The sequence below is a fragment of the Emydura macquarii genome, unplaced genomic scaffold, assembly GCF_026122565.2.
Source record: "Emydura macquarii macquarii isolate MOO-44397 ecotype Brisbane River unplaced genomic scaffold, CSIRO-AGI_Emac_v2 contig_201, whole genome shotgun sequence".
Lineage (NCBI taxonomy): Eukaryota > Metazoa > Chordata > Testudines > Chelidae > Emydura > Emydura macquarii.
The window spans coordinates 81,959-101,975 of NW_027130338.1; the positions used below are offsets into that span (position 1 = coordinate 81,959).

At 50.2% G+C, this 20,017-nt stretch overlaps 2 protein-coding genes across 3 annotated transcripts; one reads left to right on the top strand and one right to left on the bottom strand.

The window, feature by feature from the left end:
* Positions 1-852: 852 nt before the first annotated feature.
* LSM1 (LSM1 homolog, mRNA degradation associated) lies at positions 853-9,127 on the bottom strand. The gene is made up of 4 exons (XM_067544867.1): positions 8,972-9,127; positions 8,495-8,563; positions 3,222-3,337; positions 853-1,397 (listed from the first exon to the last, which is right to left on the bottom strand). Exons 1-4 carry the CDS (start codon positions 9,015-9,017, stop codon positions 1,227-1,229), a joined length of 402 nt encoding a protein of 133 aa, XP_067400968.1. The 5' UTR covers positions 9,018-9,127; the 3' UTR covers positions 853-1,226.
* Positions 9,128-9,360: 233 nt separating this feature from the next.
* Positions 9,361-19,446, top strand: BAG4 (BAG cochaperone 4). Of its 2 annotated transcripts, none has more exons than XM_067544860.1 (5): positions 9,361-9,478; positions 13,299-13,406; positions 15,318-15,575; positions 16,124-16,375; positions 17,912-19,446. In XM_067544860.1, the coding sequence occupies exons 1-5, from the start codon at positions 9,389-9,391 to the stop codon at positions 18,407-18,409; spliced, it is 1,206 nt and encodes a 401-aa protein (XP_067400961.1). In that variant the 5' UTR covers positions 9,361-9,388; the 3' UTR covers positions 18,410-19,446. The 2 variants fall into 2 exon arrangements, with proteins under 2 accessions (XP_067400961.1, XP_067400954.1); XM_067544853.1 differs by lacking the exon at positions 9,361-9,478 and adding an exon at positions 9,583-10,065.
* Positions 19,447-20,017: the final 571 nt, after the last annotated feature.

A 20,017-nucleotide genomic window follows, 5' to 3' on the forward strand; every position in this document is an offset into this window, starting at 1 on the left:
AAAGCTGCTCGTTATTCACACAGAAGCTGGTTTTCCTGTGTGGAGCTTACGGTGAAGAGCCTTATGAGCTGCCCACAAAAAAACCTCACTTACTGTCAGGTACCAGTCGCTGCAGGAAATCTTGTAACATCACTGAAGTGCTGTACGTGCCAGCCTGAGATCTCTAGAAGGCATCCTGGCAAATTCAGCATCAAAAGAGGAGTCCTTTCTGCCCGTCCGAGCCAATTCTAGCATCTGCTCTTTGCACCTCTGGGCAGTTTAGCAAAGGAACAGCATGTGTGTATCATGCTGAGCAAAACCTATTCCACTTTCTTGTTCAGAGGAAAGAAGTAGGGTACGCCCTGCAGAGCTCAGGTTAGATAAAGCTAATGGAGAGCTAATGGATTCCTTGACTCATCTGTTACAGGGCCTAGTTTAATGAAGAAGGGATGGTTCATACCTGCAAGGACAGTCGGTGACAAGGAAGATTAGCATGACAGCCACTCCCACTGGAGTCTCTCATGCACTAGTACTGTAGGATTGGACACATTTACGCTGCCACCAGCCACCGGCCTCACTGCTGTGAAAGCAGACTCCTGCTCATCTCTCTAGAAACAGTGACAGACTAGCTGTCTGCGGATAAGCAGAAAGACCCCGCACACTACCCCTCCTCTGAGCCAGAAAGAAATGTGCTCCAGTTCATATTGGTTCCTCAGCCTCCCCTGTACTTTGTGACAAGAAACCCGCAAGGTCAAGAGGGGAGCTGGGGGGGATGGGGAGTGGAGTAAGAGCCCATTTGTGATCAGCACCATATTCGGGTTGTTCCATGCAGATAGAGCCCAGAAAAAGAAAGCAGATTCCAGTACAGGTGACTGTTGTTTCCAGGACCCAGGTTTTATTTACATGTTGAGGAGCCGTCTCCCCCCAAAGTCACATGAGAACAAAAATGCCAAACAAAAACTTAGAGAGATTTCTCTCCCTGAACAAGCGCTCTTAGCTACTCCATCACATGTGGGTATGATAAAGCCTGTTCAGACTCCTTGATTCTTCATAAACAATGATTTTGTGAAGAGAAAACAATGACATGATTTTTAACAGCGTATCTGTGCCTGGGAAAACAGATAAGCCCAAAATAAAAAACCCACAGCCTTTCCAAACAGATCTACACACCCTCTGGCCAAGTGTGGTCTAACGCAAGGTGCTCTGCTTGCTGAGAGACAGAGGGAATTGTCCGATGGTCAGAGCACCTAATACTCATCCAGAGTATCTGCCCGTGGGATTGAAAGGCCCCGCTCCTTTAGTGCTTGCACTTTCAGCTTCTCTGATTCCTGCTTGACTTGCTGTTCCACTCGCTGTTCCTCCAGGATCTCCTCGATCGACACCTGCTGCAAAGGAGTGTCGCTCTCCTTCTCCAGGTCCTGCAAAAGAAGCACCATTCAGCGTTGCCGGTGGGAGCTAGCAGTGAGATCTGAGGCTCTGCTAGCTCTGATCGCAAGGGACATGACAGAAAGCACTTAACAGAGCACTACCTGGACCACAACAAGCACATTCACAGCCCTGGTCGAGAATCCACGCGCCCCGGGGCTGAGCAGCGCTTTGCAATGCAGAATCATGGGACAGGATAAGAGTCCCAGGATTTCCAGCACTGCATCAGAGGAAGAAGGTCCCCAGGAAAGTTTGACAAAAAAAGAGGGAAGTCACACTCCAAAGGCCACAAAGAGCTCCCGGTCCTGTGCTCAGGCTGAATCTCAGAGTATACACACTGTGAACACTTACCAAGGGGCAATGTGTTGTAATGCACCTGAGCACCAGAGGCCATTCAATTCTCACTGGCCCCGAGCAAGTCATGTTCCCTCCATACCCCATCCGCTGGAGAGCCCATCCTTACCCTATGGCATAATCTGGTCAGTGTCAGTGCTTGCATCTTTTCTGTGAGACCAAAAGCAACATGGGTGAGAGCCAAACCAGATCTGCAGGGTTCACAGACCCCCAAGGTCCCACTGCTCCAGCTCATGCCATCACCTCAGCTCAGAAAGGAGAAGTGATACAAAAGGGGAGGGAAGGACAACTTCTGAGGTGCAAGAGCTCTCTACATTCACGCCGTCTGAACACTGCTGCTGGAGATCACGAACCCAGCGTGCTCCACATGTGTCACCACTGAGGTTTCCTTTTTAACTGGTCCTCAGCCGCTTCCCAATTCATCTATTGCATTCTGCTCTCATGACCAAACCATGAATCTGTCATGAGGTCACAGCTCTCGGGATCTGCTCACATGCCAAGAATCCCACTGGACTTGCTGGATGTCTCAAGTGCTTAACCCTCTCCTCGTCTCCTTTCGATGCAGGACCCACCGCGTGCTGCTGGGAGGAATACATTTCCCTGTCAGGAGCAAACGCTGCAACTGATGAGATCTCCTTAGAAGGGAGCACAGGAAAGGGGGAAAACAGTCCATGCTCCATCTTCACACACGGCCACCGTTTGGAGCAACACTGTTCAGAGCTGCCACTGGCTGCGTGGGATTTGTCAGACTCTGAATGGTCAGGGTAGAGCCACCCCAGAGAGCTCTGAGGGAAGACGTGTTTGCAATCAGAGTCATGAGGATACTGACAGAGATCTCACACACTGCACTTTAGAGATGCCTGGGCATAAGCTATGAGCTCTGAAGAGGGCTTTGTGCTCAACACCCCGAGAACCTGCTAGATCTTTCTTGGTGGGAAGTGTCTCCAGGTTTCGAGGTAGCCCTGGTGCGTACTCTCCCACATGGTCTGGTGAACTAACCTAGTGCTGGGATGAATGCATTTCCCAATGAGAAGAAAATGTTGCAACTGATGATGTCTCCTTAGAATGGAGCACACCAAAATCTTTACACTACACCCCGCCTGGATGAAGAGCTTGGCTACAGCAAGGCCCCACATTGCTCTTTGCAGTTCCGAAGGGACAATAAAGGTTCAGGATCCCTCGGTCACAGGGTCAGCCCTTTTGCCCACGTAAGGGCACATTCCATGAGGCCGAGTAAAGGGTTACATAATCCCTGCTGTGCTTGCTTCTCTGGCACTACATGACAATTCCACAGCAGACACCTATCATCACTGACAAGGGACCCACATACTGCCAACTGCAGACAAGACCTGGCGCCAGCGTCCAGTTTGTTGGCAACAGGGCTGAGAACAGCCTAAAATTACAATCCCGGGCAGCCACTGAGCCCGCGCTCCAACACAGCAGCAGGCAGGACGCGTACTTACTATTTCCCCCAGCAGGACCACGTTCTCTCCTCTCACTACGAAGATGCCTCGCGGGATGTCTCCATATTTTTTGCCCACGTGAATGCGCTCCACAGTCTGGTGTAACACCAAGTTTGCTGCAGTTGCCAAGGGAGGGAGAAAAGAAACTCCTTTTGACTCTGTCTGAATGAGGCCACAGCGCAATGGTCCCAGCCTGAGGTAGGAGCTGCATGTGCACCGCAAAGCCACCCTACCGCTTCATACTTCGGTAGCGCCCAGGACCTCTGCGCTCCACCCACCACTTCAATGCAGTTACTGCTGGGGTGGAACAGTTAGCACAAACACTGCTTCCATTTATTAGTAGCAGTATTGCTTAGCACCTATAGGTCCCAACTGAGACTGGCACTCCATTGTGCTAGGTGCTGTACAGATAGAATGGGGGGCCGTCCCTGCTCTGAAGAGCTTACAGACTGAGCCTTATCTACAAGGCAAGTTCTTGATTAACTCCATAAAAGGAGACACTTTCAGAAATCGCTTACTCCATTTCGGACTAAGCTAATTCATAATCAGGCACTTCTACTCCAGGATAACAGCGTCCACACGGAGTTAATCCGCTTTAAATTCACACCCTATCTTAATCGGAACTAACTTTCATGGGTACACAAGACCTTGACAGACAAGACATGGGCTGGGAGGAGAAACAGGAACAGAGAGGGGAAGTGTTGGAGGCAGAATCAGGAACAGATGGCAGGTCACCTGACATCAGGTCCATCCTTAGCCTACTTTTCCTGCAATATCAAACTTAATGGTTCACATTTTCAGGGTCAAATGTGACTGAAGTCAGTCAGAACCTGAAAGGGAAAAATGTGGCAAAGTCTAAATATTTCTATTTTTAGATCTATGGATCACTGTAAAGTTTAAGACACCAGCGTTTGTATAAGCTGTAGGAAAACAAACACTGTGCTCCCTCTGCAGCAGCAGTTAAATGTCACACAGTTCCTGGAGCTGTACTGACTCAAATGTTGATTCTGGGGCAAAGACCAAGATGTTTCATCTTAAGCAGCTATTTAAATTGCAGTTGTCCTAAAGGTAAAAAAAATTGTTCAGTCAGCATTCACAGAAAGAGAAAAGAGGTCAGCATTTGCCAATTAAAAGTGGGCAAAAAAAAAATAAGGGAAGAAATATTACCCAGCTATTAAAAGAGGCTTTAACAAACCATAGAAAGTAAGAACAGCTTGACATGTTCTTTTAACGTAACCATAGTTTACTAAAGGTTTGTTTGTTTTGTAGTTACCTACCAAATTTAAATGTACTGTATATATAAAACCCATTATCTAGTCAGCTACATCTTAAAGTAGCTTATCTTGAAGAAAACCAGACACCACCATCCATATAAATTCAAGGGGAAAGATTATGCAGATACGAATGTTTATAATGCCAGCTCTCAACCATAAGGAGTACACATACTTATTTAAAAATATAACACAAACAAGGTTTAAATTCAGACTTCAAGTCACACCACTCTATATGCTGTCAGTGCTTTTAAGACTTGATTGTTTGGAGTTGAGGAAATGTGCAAAATTGTTTACGAGAGGCACATGACAAAAAGTCAGCGCTATTATTCTAGCTTATGCATCTGTTACACTCGACAAGATCACACAGGAAACAGATGAAACAGGAAACTCATCAAATCCAAACTTGCTGTTTACAATTAAGTCACTGTGTCTTTCACCGAAGTGGCGATTTTCTGTTCTGCTGCTTTTGCTCAGATATCTTGCATTAAAATATTCTCCCTGTTGCTCTTTGTGATAAAATGTAGTCTCAGCACCCTCTCAGCCTATGTGACCCTAATCTCTAGCTCAGCCCGTCCTTTGAAAAACATTAATACTTAGCAATCCATAAATCTTAACAGCCATCACTGTATCCAGGCACCACAGGGGGCATCATGTTCCATTTAAGTCAACAAGAGGATCAGGCCCTGCACACACAACCAAGATTGGCACTGAATTCTGTACAAAATTTAACCCAACCTCTCCACCACTCCCTCATTTCAGCCAAACACACAAGCAGGATCAGCTTGGCTGGTTGCATTCTAGGTCCCATCTGGGAGGGCAACCTGGGGTTGGTGCCAAAAGGTGCTGGCTCTGGAACAGCCCTTGGGTGAGTCACATCACCGTTGTGTTTCAGTGGACCCAGCACAACGCTGTAGTGTCTTCACAGTGCTTTGCACATGTGAAGTACTGCCACTGCTGGGAAGAGCTGCTGAGGGGGTCACTCACTGCACCCTCAAAGTGGTGAGAATGACTCATCTTGATCTCCATTGGCAGGAAACTCTGCAGCCTTCCACACAGGACTGCCCTGCCCTTATCCCAAAGAGTCTCATGCTGGGAGCCATCCCTGCTGCAGCATACCTCTCAATTATATATCTGGCAGGGCAGGACATAGAGGAAAGGACAGCGTCTGGGACGGCATGGACCTAGCTCATTCGGGGCTTTGAAGATCAGGAAAAGGTGATGGGATCTTGACTCATAACCCTGGCAAAGCAGGAACATGCACAGTGTGAGAGGTCATCTCTGCAGTGTGCAAACCCCCAACGGAGTCACCCGTTCCCCCTATATCGCACACTACAGCACTCACTCTGCTCTGGACACATTCTAACCCAAAGTTTCCCAATGTCTGCTCCACACTGCAAAGAGAACCAGGTGTGTGTGGGGTTGGGGCATAGCCATTATAAACTATACTTTTTCCCTTGCCTGCGTGACAGAAGAGCCTGTTATAGTACTAGAGAATTATATGTTAGCCTAGGGAACTACCCAAGTTAAGAGAGGACTACAACCTCTATTTTCCAGTCTGTAGAGGATTAAAATCTGACAACCATGTTACACAGCATTGTCTAAACATGGGCACAGTAGTGTAGATCCTGTTATACTGCTCTGATTAATAGGATACTTGAGCTTTCCAGTAGTTAGTTTGCTTAAGGCACAAGCATCTGTCATATAAGTCTTTCCATTTATCTCTCTTCCTCCTTCCTTCTACACCCAGCCAAAGCCCTTTGGTTAACATTAACTCGAGAGCTCTTATTGACTCTCCAAGCTACTCTTCTCCTAGGTCTGATCCATTTCATTGCAACCAGCCAGTGGGTTTTATTTTTAGCAGAATGCTGATGAAGCAATTCCTGGAGAGTTTGTGATGCGCATCAGGATCTTTCAAGAATGAAGTTTCCCCATCTGATAGAGATAAAGACACTTTGTGTATCCTTCCACCCTCCTACCCCACGGGAGGCTTTGGGACTGCAGAGGCAGTGAACAGGGTGGTCCACATGAGTTTATATTTTAGGAGGCAAGGGTCCCTATTAGTCCTCTCTTACCACAGCACAGAGCACCTTCATGGGGGACAGAAAAGAGCCCACCAAGGCTGACTGATGTCAAATGTAATCAGCCTGAGAAACGTGAACAAGGAAATCTACAACTCTGTAAAAGAGGAAGAAAAAACAGGCTGATGGCACAGGGTCCTCAACTGAATGGGGCACGTTCCAAATGCTGCCTACCAGGGAAGGTAGAAAAAGTGTTCCAATAGCTATAACCAACTGGGCACAGCCACCTGGCTGGAGACAGGAGACATTTGCAGGAGCTTATCCAGCTCCACAATAAAATATCATGTCATCTAGTTTAATTTTTAAACAGGTGGCCAAGTTATTAGGCCTCATGCATCCACTAGAACCAAGAGCGGGAGATGTATTCAGCAGAGACCCTGCTGACTCTATGAATGATCCGCACCACAACAGGGACTGAGAGTATGTCTACACTGCAACATAAGCCCACTGTTGAGCTGGGCTCGAGCCTACCCCTTGTGTGTCTACACTGCATTTGGGCTAACCAGAACTCAGACCTTCTCAGGCTCCTGCAGGGCTGGAGGGTCAAAGCTCGAGTCAAGCTGGGTCCCATGGTCCGAGTCCGACTGCTCTGCAGCGTAGATCCAGCCCCATTTGACTGGGGTCCTGGGAGTCAGATGGAATTATTCCACAATTTCATGGGCCAACTTCGTCCGTCCTCTCTATCTCAACAATTCAGGTCAGCTTTAGTTATCTTCTTCTGATCACTGATCTGCAAGCGCGTTGTCAGAGAGCCTCTAGGGTTTGCAATGGGGAGTGAACCCATCAAGACTTTTGTAACAAGCTGCTTCTTAGTACTGTGAAGGGTGGGCAGTAAAGCTTCCCCACAGTGCACCATGGTCCTGGGTTAGAGCAGCCAGGTTTGAGGGGCGTGCTAGGGACTCTGGGATATGGTTCCTCTGACTCAGGTCTGCCCACTGCAGTGTGCATACCAGAGCCCTAGGTTTGAGCACAGGTTAGAAAAGTCTTAACATGGGGTTAAAATACAGTGTAGACACTTAACATAGGTCAGCTGGCTCAAGTCCCAGGAACCCTGGCCTTAAATTGCAGTGTAAACATATCCAAAGAGGCCACAACACAGCTATCTGTCTGACATCAGCTGGACATAGAGCCCAGACTCACAACCTTTGTACCTTCTGTAAGTTTACACAACCAGATACTTCTCAAGTTACTATAAGCCCCCTTTCCCAAAAATGGGTGCCACAAGCCCCATCCAAGGCATTTTCTCCTCCCTGCCAAGGGTGTCATTTGGTGGGCAGTTTTCACCAGCATAATAAATATGTATGTGCCACTTGGCTCCTCTGCACACTTACAGAGCACTGTTGGCGAGGTGTCCGGCTCCCTCTCGTGGTGAATACAGACAGTCGTCAAACGATAAAAGATTTTAGTTGAAAGGAAGTTCATTTTCATTGCTATCGAGTTCTGACACAAGATACCTGTCTTTGCAATGGAGAAGGGGTGGCCCCATACCAAAAGAAAGCTGGGAAGTGTCTGAGCACACAGGGAGAATTAACAAGACGTCCCCCTTTTTCTCTTCACAGCGCTTAGAATAACGGCAGCTTTACACTCCGTCAGCGAGTTCTCCCCGGAGCAGCACCATGGGCCCAGTGCTGATTAGGAGCAGTGAGCGCCTCTCGCCTCCCGCCACACCGCATGGGCCGGGTTGGGCACATGTGACTTGTGAAGGGCTCTGTTTGCCTCAGGTCGCAGACCCGCGAGGTGCAGGTGCAGGTGCGGCCCAGGGAAGGCCAGCGTTGTGTCCACCGGCCCGCTCGGAGCAGCGGAGCGAGGAGACACACAGCTGAATGGTGTGAGCAGGCCCCGGGCGAGGAGGTAGCGAACGGGAAGGGAAGGGAAGGGAAGGGAGAGCCGCCGCAGGAGGCAGAGGGGCTTGGACACCTACCGAACTGGTCGATGCTGCGCAGGTATCCGATCAGCGTCCTGCCATCCCGCAGGAGGACCAGGTGCTTCTCTGGAAGAGATGTGACTCCGGATTAGCGCTGACAGACAGCGCCCAGCGGCCGCCCCAACAGACACGCACCTCGCCTTCAAGCAGAGCCGCGGGAGCGCCGCCCGGCAGCGTCTGGGCCCGTCCCGCTGGAGGGGAGAGCGGGGGGGTGTGAGACGAGCCGGGAGAGCTTTGCTGGGGGGCCGCGCGTGCCCCGGAACGGCAGGTGGGGCCAGGCCCGGCCCGGCCCGCCAACGGCCGACCGCCAACCGCCAACGGCCACGGGGCCTCCCCCCCGACATCGCCCCCCGCGCCCCCGGCCGCTACCGCAGCACACGGGGACCGGCGGGGGCCGGGCCGGGCCGGGCCGGGCCGCGGGGGAGGGGCCCGGGGCAAGGCCCAGACGCGGAAGGGGGGCGGGGCGGCACTCACTGTCGATGTCCTGGATGAGGCTGGCGGTGCCCGGCATGTAGTTCATCCTGCGGCCTCGGGCCCTGCTCGGCAGGTCGCTCGCTCGCTCCCGTCGCCCCGCCGCGCGCCCGCCCGCAACGGAAGCGCAGCCATCTGCCCCCGGATGGTCCCGCCCCGCCCCGCCGCACGTGACGTGACGTAAGGCGGCGACGAGCCGGCCGCCGGGGCGGGGCCGCAGCCCCCTCAGGGGTGGTCCGAGAGCCCGCCCCGCCCCCTCCTCATTCCCGAAGCTGCTCCGGGCGCGGTGCCAGGCCGGCACGTGACGTGACGTGACGCAACAGCGGCCGGGCCGGAGGCAGGGCTGACCCCTTTGGGCTCCCGTCGCTCAGCGCCCTCTGCGCTCGAGCCCACCCCTGGCCCGGCAGGGGGGCGTGGGGGATGGCGAGTCTAGCCGAGCCCAGCCACTTGGCGGGCGCGGGGCTGCGCTTACCGTGGTTAAATACGGGAGGGAGGCAGCCGCAAGTCAAGGTGATGATGGCGGGTGTGTGCCTGTCTCTTTAAGAAACGCTGCCTGCTGCATTGTGCGCCGCTTCCACTGATTGGTGGTGAGGGAATGACAGTCGACGCTGATTGGCTACGCTTTTTGTTTGCGTCGTCAGAACGCGGAGCGCTAGGGCTGATTGGCTGAGATGCACGGCATGGGCGGTACCGTCCCAGTGATTGGCTAAGGCTGCCGGTTCTGCAGGGCGGGGTTGGGATGGGACCCTCAGGGCGATTGGCTGAGCTGGTCACGATGCGGGGAGAGGTTGTAGCCCGCGGGTGGGGATTGGCTGCAGCGGGCGGGCCTCGCGCAGGCGCGGTGGCTCGGCAGCCCCGGGGCTCGGCATCGGGAGCGGCTGGGAGCTGCCATGTCCGCCCTGCGGCGGCGGCTGTACGGGCCGGAGGCGGAGCGGGCTCGGCCGGAGCCGGAGCCGCCGCCGGGCCCCTCGGGCATGGAGCATCGGGCGTGCCCGCAGCACCGCGGGGCCGGGCCGGGGCCGGCTTGGCCCGGCGGCAGCTACTGCCCCGCGGGGGGGAGCGGCTGGGATAGGCCCGGCCGGGGCGGCGGCCCGCAGGTAACGGGGACTCCGCGGGGCGGCCCGGCCCGGGGCGGGGCGGGGGGGGAAGGGAAGTGGGGGCGGGGCTGGGATGTGTGGGGGATGCTCCTGGCCTAGCGGGTGGCGGGCCCTGCGGGAGCGGAGCGGAGCGTGGCTGGGGAGGTGGGGGGGAGTAGGGTCCTGGGGTGGCAGGGCACGGGCCGCACCGGTTGTGGCCTGCCCCGCCCTGGCGAGCAGGAGCTAGGTGTCTGCTCCCAGACCCAGTTCGGCTCAGCCGCTGCCGTGTGTGTTCACTGGGTGACGCGTTTCTCTCGCCGTTTCCGACTCCGCATCAGGTCGCCCCCAAGGCCGGCCGGCCGCGCACTGGTGCACGGGCTGAACGAGGCGTCCTTCCTGCGGTGCCGCCGCACAGCCCGGCAGCGGGCTTGGAGCGGGCTTGTGCTTACCCTGGGGTGAAGATCTGAAAGTGGGGGATGCCCCGCTAGCAGGGCTTCGTTCACCTGCAGCAGGCTGCTCAGACAGGCTGTCACATCTCTCGCTCTGAATTCTCTTTGCCTCTGTTTGAGTCACAATTCTTCTGAGCCAAGTGCTGATGTGGACCAGGCCCCAGTGTAGACGCTTTGTGGATTAAGACACTAGATGGCAACTGTTTTTTCCTCCAGTCAGTGGTAGCTCATGTGTTGAACAGAACAAACAGTGGGCTATATCCCACTTGCAGAATATGTTTTCATACTGGAAATCCTGATGAAAACCAGTTGATCTCTGGCCAGCATGGCTACAGTGCTCTGCATTAGCAGTCTTCATTCCTGGACGTGCAGGCACTGGCAAAGCGGGGGCAGCTACGTGTTCCCATCCCTGCCCTCCCCTATTTCTTAGCATCGTCAGGTTGATGGACTGCAAGAGGAAGTCTGTTTTGACTGGAGAGTTTGAGGGTGCATAGTGTAAAGCAGTGGGAGTGTGAACACTGCGGGAATGCAGCATCCTGAGAGGGGGAGTGTAAGAGCACTGGCGTGTAGGGGTGGTAGCTACTTCTTGCAGCTGGGTTTGATGCCAAAAACTTCCCAGCCACTGGTGCTCTCCTGCCTGAGAGGGAGTAGCGAGTGGGGTGACTTCTGGCAATAGGAGGATGGGGCTAGTCATGCTCAGGCAGGCAGGATTGCTGGTATTGCCTCCCATAAGCCACAGCCCAGCACTGCACTCCCCCAACCCTGGAAATTAGGCAATGTCCTGGTGACATCCACCTGCAGAATGAGCTAGTTTCCTGAGATGTTCTGTGCCATCTGTGACTGTCTGCTGCTGCACTGTACAATGCTGAAAATGGGGGGGCTTTAGGGTAAGTACTGATGGCTCCTTAACTCTAACCCCACTGCTAGGTGCTGCGGTTGCTGCTGAAATTCCCTCTCCCCTTTGCATTTGAAGAATGTTTGTAAAAACGAAGTCTGGCTCCTTTTAAATTCTGGCTTGACCGTCAAAGGACAGATTTGTGGGTCTCCCTTTCCCCCAGACATCTGAGGCTTAACCATTTTAAAGCAGTGCCTCTCACAAGAGGAACTGATTGAAAGGGTTACAAAATGAGTCTGATAAATTAACCAGTGCTGCAAAAAGTTATGTAATTAGTCGGATCTTATGGCTAAAGCACAGGACTGAGTGTCAGGAGATCTGGTTTCTTATCTTAGTCTACTTGATTTACCTGATGACCTTGGGTAAGTCGCTTCTACCTGTGCCTCCATTTCTTCATCTGTAGAATGGGGCTAATACCTTCTTCCCAGGGGAACCGTGAGGCTGATTTGTTTAGTAAAGCAATTTAAGATCCCCTGATAGAAGGTGCTACAGGAGGACTGGGGATTACAATGCAGCGCTGAAAAGGGTGTCAGTTATTGCCAGATCAGAACAGCTCTATTGTCCTAGTAAGATGTTAACAGTATGATTTACCCTAAGCACAGCCAGATTCCTGGAGAGGAGGATTGCAGCCGTGGCTGCTGTTGCTATGTGTGCAGCTCAGAGCAAGGCTTGCCAGTATTCTACATCAGTTCCTGAGAGCGGGCTGATCCTGGTCCCAGCAGCCAGCTCTCACAATGAAAGACATCCAGTAAGCTTTAATATAGCATAGGCCAGGACAGCAGGGGGAGAGGGACGTCGGTAAAAGTGGTGTTTGCATGAATGTCAGTGCGCACATTCAAACAGCCTTGTCCATGCTGAAGAGTTAACTGCGTACTGTGTACTGCTTATAGCAAATGAGCAGCAGCAGTTCTTGTGGCAGCTGTCTCTTCAGTGAGCTAGGGCTGCTGGTTCCTTATTATACAAAGGAATCAACTTTTCACCTTCCTTTCCCGAAAGGGCAGACTTCTAGGCATCACTGTGATAGATATTGCAACATTCTGGACACACCTCAGTGAATTAAGTTTAGGTATCTTAGGAGTTCATTGTATAAAAAATGCAGATGTGTCTTGTTAGGGGATTGTATAGAACTTCTTTAATGGGTGGGAAGGACAGAATTAACGTAAACCGTGGGAACTGTTACGAGCCTTCAAGGGACTCTTTGCAACAGTGTGCTAGACCAACCAAATTCAGTGGGAGTCCTAGGAAATACTTGGGAGGAGAGGAAGGCACCTTCTCACCCAATCTTTTGAAGCTGCGCCTAAGGAGAAATGCATTGTCTGCTGATCACCTGTTACATGAGGACAAACTCGGAAGCCCAAACTGGATAAAAAAGTGACTGTCAGATTTGGGAGGGGGGGGCGGTGGCTTGTTCTGAGCAAAAGCTGTTATGAACTTGTAACCATAGAAAAGCTCCTGCGTTGGGTTCTGAAGGACTGTTTGCCTGCCCAAAGCCTTGTTGGAGTTGGGGTCATCTCTGGTACACTTACTAGCATGCATGCAGGTTCTTTTATTGTTTGCATATCTTTTCTGTGTAATGCTTTTACCTGTGCTTGCGTAGAGCTGAGTGGTAAGTTCACTGGGGCAATTACACTGTTTATAGCCTCTGAGGAGAAAAGTAAAGCAGGCCTGCTTACGCAGCCTGACTTTGCTGGGGAATTCACAGTTGTGGGCAGGGATCTCTGCAGCCTGGAAGAACCCCCTGTCAGGAGGGAGAGAGACGTGTGTCTCCACTCAAGAGAAAAGATGGCTAGGGAGCGAGAAGCCTGAGAGTAGATGCCCTTGCAGGAGCACAGAGGAGGAATACAGGCGCAGTTGTCCTTGAACTGTGACCATTACTAGCAGAAAATGAGTTGTTTTATTTTCCTTCTTAGGAGCAGCCTTCTTATCCTGGATATGGTTCTAACTATTGGAACTCTGCGGTGCAGCCCAGAGCTCCCTACCCAAGTCCATACCCTGCTGGTCCTGAGTTACAAAGCCAGGTATAGTAGAAGCCAGCAGAGTTTTTCCTCTTGTTTCTTTTGAAACTGAAAGGTTTGTCTTGCTGAGGTGAGGTTCAAGCCAAGAGCCCAGAACCAAAGGGCTGGTTTCCCTTGAAAAGAATCCCCATAGCAGATCTCCCCAAGTACTTGATTCCTTTGCTCCTGACTGCATTAACCTGAGGAAATTGCACACACTGATGCCAAAGTATTAAATTGGGTTTAAACTGGAAATTGAAACTTGAATACATTTGCACTAAGCAGCAATTAGCTAAAGGGTTTCAGGCATGGATGCTAAAGTAGTTTAACCTCCTTCACTGTCAGAGCTGGTGACTTCCAGCTGCTTGATATGAAATGCAGTGTGTCCTCTTGCCAATGAACTGACAGTAATTGGGGTAATTCTTTTTACATCAATGGTCCAACTAAAATGAATAATCCCAAATGCCTCTTCTAGTGCCTTTCAGTCAAAGATCCCAGAATGCTTTTCAGATGCTTAAAACATTCAATCAATCATGTGCTAGGCAGGTTTTCATCCTGTTTTATAATTAGGGAAGCTGAGGAACAGAAGTGAAGAGACTTGCCTGCAGTCACTCAGTGATGGAAGTGGGGATAGGACCCAGGAATTCTAATTCCCACTCCCCTGCTCTAACCATTAGATCACCCTAGAAACTACAACCTGAGACTAGAGCTCTGTAAAGCAAGAAAATGCCTTTGTAATTCAACATTACAACCAAAACAAATGCTGAGAGACATACCCTTTCCCCCAGCTCCCCGGAAGTTGTGGACGGAGTAGATGCTTCCCTGCCCTTCTCTTCCTGCTCATCCTTGATGCATGTCTGGAATTCTTGGCCCCTGATATTGAGCAAATACTTCTGGTTTCTTTATCCTGCCAGCTGAAGAAATTAGCTCTTATCTTGCCACCCAAGCAGATGCAACAAAATAAAAGCCCTCAGCTGTGTAGACAGTGAAACGCCTGCCCAGCAGATCTATCAGCAGAGAGAAACTGGCACTCTGTAAGAATGGCTGAGACTTGAAATAAAGAATAGAATGGCCTAATCCCCAGTAGAGGGCAAGCACTAACCATTGCCTGCAGAAGAGAAGGAACTGACAGCGCAGGACTTGCTCTCTGCTCCCATGACTCACTCTTCTTGGGCTCGTAGTGTTATTTATTACAGGTGGTGGAGTAGTGCCAGGAAGCCTGAGTCACAGACCAGGGCCCCGTTGTGCAAGGCGCTTTATAAACATACCCTTTGGGGAAGGGAATGTCTTTTGTTATGATCTAATGGGACAAAGAGAGCCATGGTCCGGCCTGCTCGGGAGATAGAATATTTATACAGTATAGTACAGCACAGTAGGTATCATTACCGGGTTTACAGATGTGAAAGTAAGACACACAATGTGACTCACCCCAAGTCAAGCAGGGAGTCAGTGGCAGTCCCCAGCACTCTCTCCAGTTTGCTCTCAGTGTTCCTAACATGTGGGTCCGAAACTGGACACAGTTTTCTGGTTGAGGTCTCACCATGGTTGAGTAACACAGAACAATTCCCTCCTGTGTCTCACAGACAACATTCCTGTTCATACATCCCAAAATGACATTTGCCTTGTTCCCAACAGCATCACATTGCTGACTCATATTCCATTTGTGACCCACTATAACTCTGGGATCCTGTGCAGCCCACTGCGTTATTCCCCAGTATGTATTTCAGCATTTGATGTTCTCCTTCCCAGGGGTAGTCCTTTGCACTGCTCTATACTGCATTTTATCTCACTGATTTCAGACCAGTTTTCAAACTGATCTTGATAAATGGGCTTTGTAATCCTGTCCTCCAGGTACTTGCAGCCCCGCCCAGCTTGGTATCGTCCACATTCAGTCTGTGGTCCCTCTCTTAAATACGGTCTCTGCTTGTTTTTCAGGGAATGGAGTCTCCCTACACAAATGGAGCCTATGGTGCCCCTTACCCCTCAGCCCCTGGGGCTGCTCCACACTATGCTAATCTGCCACAATCCAACACTTACTATTCTTCTGGGCACGCCCAGGCCGCCTACCCTTCAGAGTCTCCAAGCATGTACCGGTCCCCATCGCCAGCCTCACATTGGAATTATCCCCCACCAGACTGCCCCCCAGAAGGCCCCTCTCTCAGGAGGCAGGTCCCAGGATACCCCCCGCCACAGGTAAGGAAGCTCGTAGAAGAAAGGAATAGAGGCTTCCTTTGGGAAGGTGCTTGGGGCTGGTGTGAGTACAGTCCAGCCCCAGACTGGATATAGCCCTTCTGAAGCGAAGGTTGACATCTGCTTGCCTAAGGGCAGCCTGCCCTTCTAGCTACCAGCCATTCGGGTCTGAGCCACACAGTGCACTGCTCAGCAACTGTTCCTGGCCCCAGCACGGGAACTGTTTATTTGGAGGCCCATCTCCTGCCCCAGGGCTCTCCTCTCTTGGGACACAGCCCAGTGTTCTGGCTGGCTGACACTGTGCTGACTTAGACTGCAGCTACGCTACATAAATGGCCAAAAGAGCCAGCCATGCCCACGCTTACAAAACCACTCCCTCATCTTAGGACTCAGGGTTAACAGGTGCTACACCAGAGCCAAGGAGCCCCTCGGACTCTGTGGCTCTTAACCAGGTGCATTTATTAGGAGTGGAGAAGCACTTCAACAGATATTTCCAATGGCTGAGTGAACGTGACTTGGAAGATATGACCTTCATTCCCTTCTTCCTGCAGACGCTAGGTATGCCTGTCCCACACTATCCTTATGGAGGAGATACCAATCCTGGCATTCCACCGCAGGGGCCACCACCACAGCCAAGAACCCAGGATGAATCGTGGGCTTCCTCTGGCACCTATGCGAAGCAGCCACGTTACGCGTGGCCTGCTGCTTCAACACCACAAGGAAGTCCCTTTGTTCCAGAATCATCTCCAGTCTGGCCTGGCAACGGAGCTCCTTCTCCTCACCCTCCGGCTCACGATACAAAGGTAAAGATGTAATGCTCTCCAGATTCTTTGGCACCACTTGGTGCCTATCCTAACTCAGCCCTATGGGTCACAGTACAGCAGTGCAAAGAGCTCCCTCCTCTCAGGCTAAGCGTGCTGCTTTTACAGCGCTTCCAGCTCCTGCTGGCCTAGGGAGGAAGAGAGCTAGCTTGGAAATCAAATACTGTTTGGTGTTTATGTACTGCAGGTACAACTTCAGAACACAGTACAAATGCTAACGAATTGCAGAGTGAGTCTGTCAGTCAGGACAAGCACTCTAACTCCCAGTCTGTGATCAGACCACTAGACTACGCTGCTTCCCTGACAAACACATGTATTTTTCATCTCTTTGAAGTGCTTCTACCTTTTCCCCCTATTTAAAGTAAGGGGCTCAGACTACACAGAAACACACTAATAAAAACTAGGAATTTTCATCATTGTCTTTTAGATCCATTAACTTGGATAGCCATAAAGAATATCTGGAGTTAGACTTAATGCAAAAAACAAAAGGGGGAGGGGAATTGGAGGGGATATCAAATCTCCTGCTCCAGGTCTTAAAACAGTCTCATTAGTGGGGATTAGGGTGCGGCCTTGATGTGGGGGCAGATTATCCCATTCCTGTCTGCTGCAGGGTTTCTTGCCTCTTTCTCTGAAGCATCTGGTGCTGCTCACTGGGAGCCAGGAGACTGGGCTAGAAGGACCTGTCCTGATGCACACTGGCAGTTGCTGTGTTCCTGCCCAAGTGAACTCCTGGGCACAGGAATCCTTTACTAGAGACTTTGCCAGAAATTAGTGATGCGCGAATAACAAATTCTGTTCCTTCCTAGTCTCCCCATTCTCCTCAGTTAGAGGCCCTGGCCGCAACACAATAAGATCTGTGAGAGCTACACCCATGCTGACAAATGACTTGCTAGCAGGGTTCTAGTGTGGACTTTTTGAATAGTATGGGCAGGAATTTGTCATCTGGGAACAGTTATAAAATTGTGTAATACACTCCCTGGGAATCTCTCTCATGATCCTCGAATACATCCACGCCAGAGGAATTGTGCTAGACTCCTGCTAGCAAATATCATGGTTAAACGTAGCTATCGCAAGCATAATCCTGACCCCACCATGGGTTACTTCAAAGCTGTCACACTCATTCTGCAGACACGGAGCTTTGTGAACCAGAGGTGGCTCCTCTGACTAGTTTTGTTTCTTAAATAGGTTAAAGGCTTGAGCACCAGCTCTCTCTGAGCATTCCTTTTTGGGCTTGCTTATGTAAGAAAGTTATGCGTTTCAAGTTACTAGGTCACGGTATATTATGACATCGTGGTGGATGACTGTATCAAAGTGCAGGCCTCATCCTTAGTAACTTCCATGGCCTGATCCTTTTTTTGCATTGCCATCCTGGGCATGCAGACCTTCCAAATGAGCAGGGAGGCAGATTGGACCTGCTGCTCACAGATCTGCTTGCACGTTCTCCAATGCAGGATGTGGGATAAGAAAACGGGTGTTGAAGGAAACCAATTACAAAACCTCTCCTTGTTTCTGATTTAGGATGCTGCTTATGACAAACCAGACCAAGGAGCAAACCAGCACAACTACTTTCCAGAAGTCAATCACCAGCCCTGTGGGACTATGAATGATCATAAGCGAACTCCATTCAACACCAAACCATCCCCTTTCAATCCCAAAGTGCAATATAGCGCACAGCCCCAAATGTATGATAATGTACCTAGGAAACCTTCTTTGAACCAAGATGCAGGTTTTAAACCCAGTGACCAGCCTTCATCAAATTCCCTGGGAATGCAGCCAGGGATTCAAAGAGTTATGCAAGTTTTGGAGGAGGTTGAGCCGTTGGAGCAAGAGGTGGATGAATTTGTAGGAAAAAAGACGGATAAAGCATACCGGCTCCTGGAGGAAATGCTGACCAAGGAATTGCTGGAACTGGATTCCATAGAGACTCGTGGCCAGGACAATGTTCGACAAGCTAGGAAAGAGGCTGTTCACAGAATCCAGGCCATACTGGAAAAACTGGAAAGAAAGGGATTCTGAACAATGATGGTAACGAACGACTCAAGGCCTGTTATGGATATCCCAAAGAGCTCTGGTTTCAGCCCTCTTCTAACTACTGTTGACCACGAAAAGCAATAAATTCTGACTATCCTTTAATTTTTTTTTAAAAAACCCAAGAAATGATGGATTGACTGTGGCCGAATGAAGGGAGGATTGAAACATCAGTCCTGACTTTTCAGTTTGCTGTTCCAGGCCAACGAATGTACAGACAACTATGGATTTCTGGCACTGCCCAACAAAATAGTTTTGCCTTTATAGGTGTCTACATGCTTTTCATCAGCAGTAGGGAAAACGGTTGTATGGAACAGACTTTTCTATACTAGGCCAAATCTGGGTCTGTGTAGATATCACCTGATGCCCCAATGGCTTCTGAAACAGCTGGAATACTAGTCAAGTTTTGTAAGTTGCAAAGACATTGCAACACACAGCAAGTAAAACCAGACTTCAGGCTCTTGGACCACTATTCTTGTGTATTATTTACAGCTTCATCACTCTAGTCATTGAGATTGATCTGTATTGTTCTGTGTCTTTTTGGTGCACTCTGTAGTACTGTCTTGAAGTGCTCGTGGAAGAGACCTTATTGACAACCAGTCAGTATGGCAACTTCACACTGTTTTGTTTTTTTTTCTATATAGTGAAGAGCTATTCAGTGATGTTTTATGTGGGGGAGAGGTAATATGGAAAACGATCAGGAGCTTTTGAATTCTGCCTCTGAAAAGGCAGTGGTGCAAATGAGAGATCTGAATGCTCTGGTGGCATGGTCCTAGGAAATGAAGAATTCGGAAATTATTTTTCAGGGCAAATTTTGAGTAAAAATCCACTTTTTAATTGTAATGTCCTTTCACATAATGCAATTTTCTATTCCACTGTAATCTGCATAACTGGTGGTTCTGTATAATGCACTGTGTAGGGGAGAAGTAAAATATCTGCCCTTAACTGTGGGGTTACCACATTTGAACTTAAGTAGTCATTACTGTGTATGAGAAGAGATAATAAACTCCGGCAAGTTTTAAAGATGATTTTGTATGGATAAGATGTTTGAAGTGACTCTCTTTCAAGTTCATGTGAAACTATAAATGGAGCCTATTGTAACCAAAGATCCAGACCTGAGATTCTGTCCTTGCGGCAGATGCTCATAAGAAAAGGCAGCAAGTGGCATAGAAATGGCTACGTTCTCAATGTTGAAATGAGGCTGGTTCTACTTTTGAGATGGCTTGGAGCAGACTAGCCCACTGACCCCTTGAGTTTTGTGCTCCTGGAACAGTGACCATGTTTTCCAGGAGCCTCCAGCCTGGCATGCTGTATGCAGCTAGTCAATGCAGCGGAAGATGTATGTCTGCAGACTCTACATCCTTAACGCATTTGAATTCTGCTGGATAGTATTGACTTCAACCTTTTAGATCCATCCTCATAATCATGCATGTGGTTGGCAGTCTAGAAAATGGCTTTCTACTCTGAGCTAATCCAGAAGAGCAGAGTAATCTGTCTGGGCCAATAAATGTTTTGGATTGGAGGATGGTCTTAGGAGCCATTGATTGCTATTAATCAGGCAGAGAAGAACCAGGCCTAGCTAATGCTGTTTGGGAG

What these genes read in the sequence shown, in the direction of transcription:
- BAG4 (XM_067544853.1), top strand. Translation starts at nt 9,859, where the DNA reads ATGTCCGCCCTGCGGCGGCGGCTGTACGGGCCGGAGGCGGAGCGGGCT. An exon ending in GTCCTGAGTTACAAAGCCAG is followed by an intron (nt 13,407 to 15,317) that starts GTATAGTAGAAG and finishes CTTGTTTTTCAG; the next exon opens with GGAATGGAGTCTCCCTACAC. An exon ending in CAGGATACCCCCCGCCACAG is followed by an intron (nt 15,576 to 16,123) that starts GTAAGGAAGCTC and finishes TTCTTCCTGCAG; the next exon opens with ACGCTAGGTATGCCTGTCCC.
- LSM1 (XM_067544867.1), bottom strand. Translation starts at nt 9,017, where the DNA reads ATGAACTACATGCCGGGCACCGCCAGCCTCATCCAGGACATCGACA. An exon ending in CCTCATCCAGGACATCGACA is followed by an intron (nt 8,564 to 8,971) that starts GTGAGTGCCGCC and finishes CATCTCTTCCAG; the next exon opens with AGAAGCACCTGGTCCTCCTG. An exon ending in TGGTCCTGCTGGGGGAAATA is followed by an intron (nt 1,398 to 3,221) that starts GTAAGTACGCGT and finishes CTTCTTTTGCAG; the next exon opens with GACCTGGAGAAGGAGAGCGA.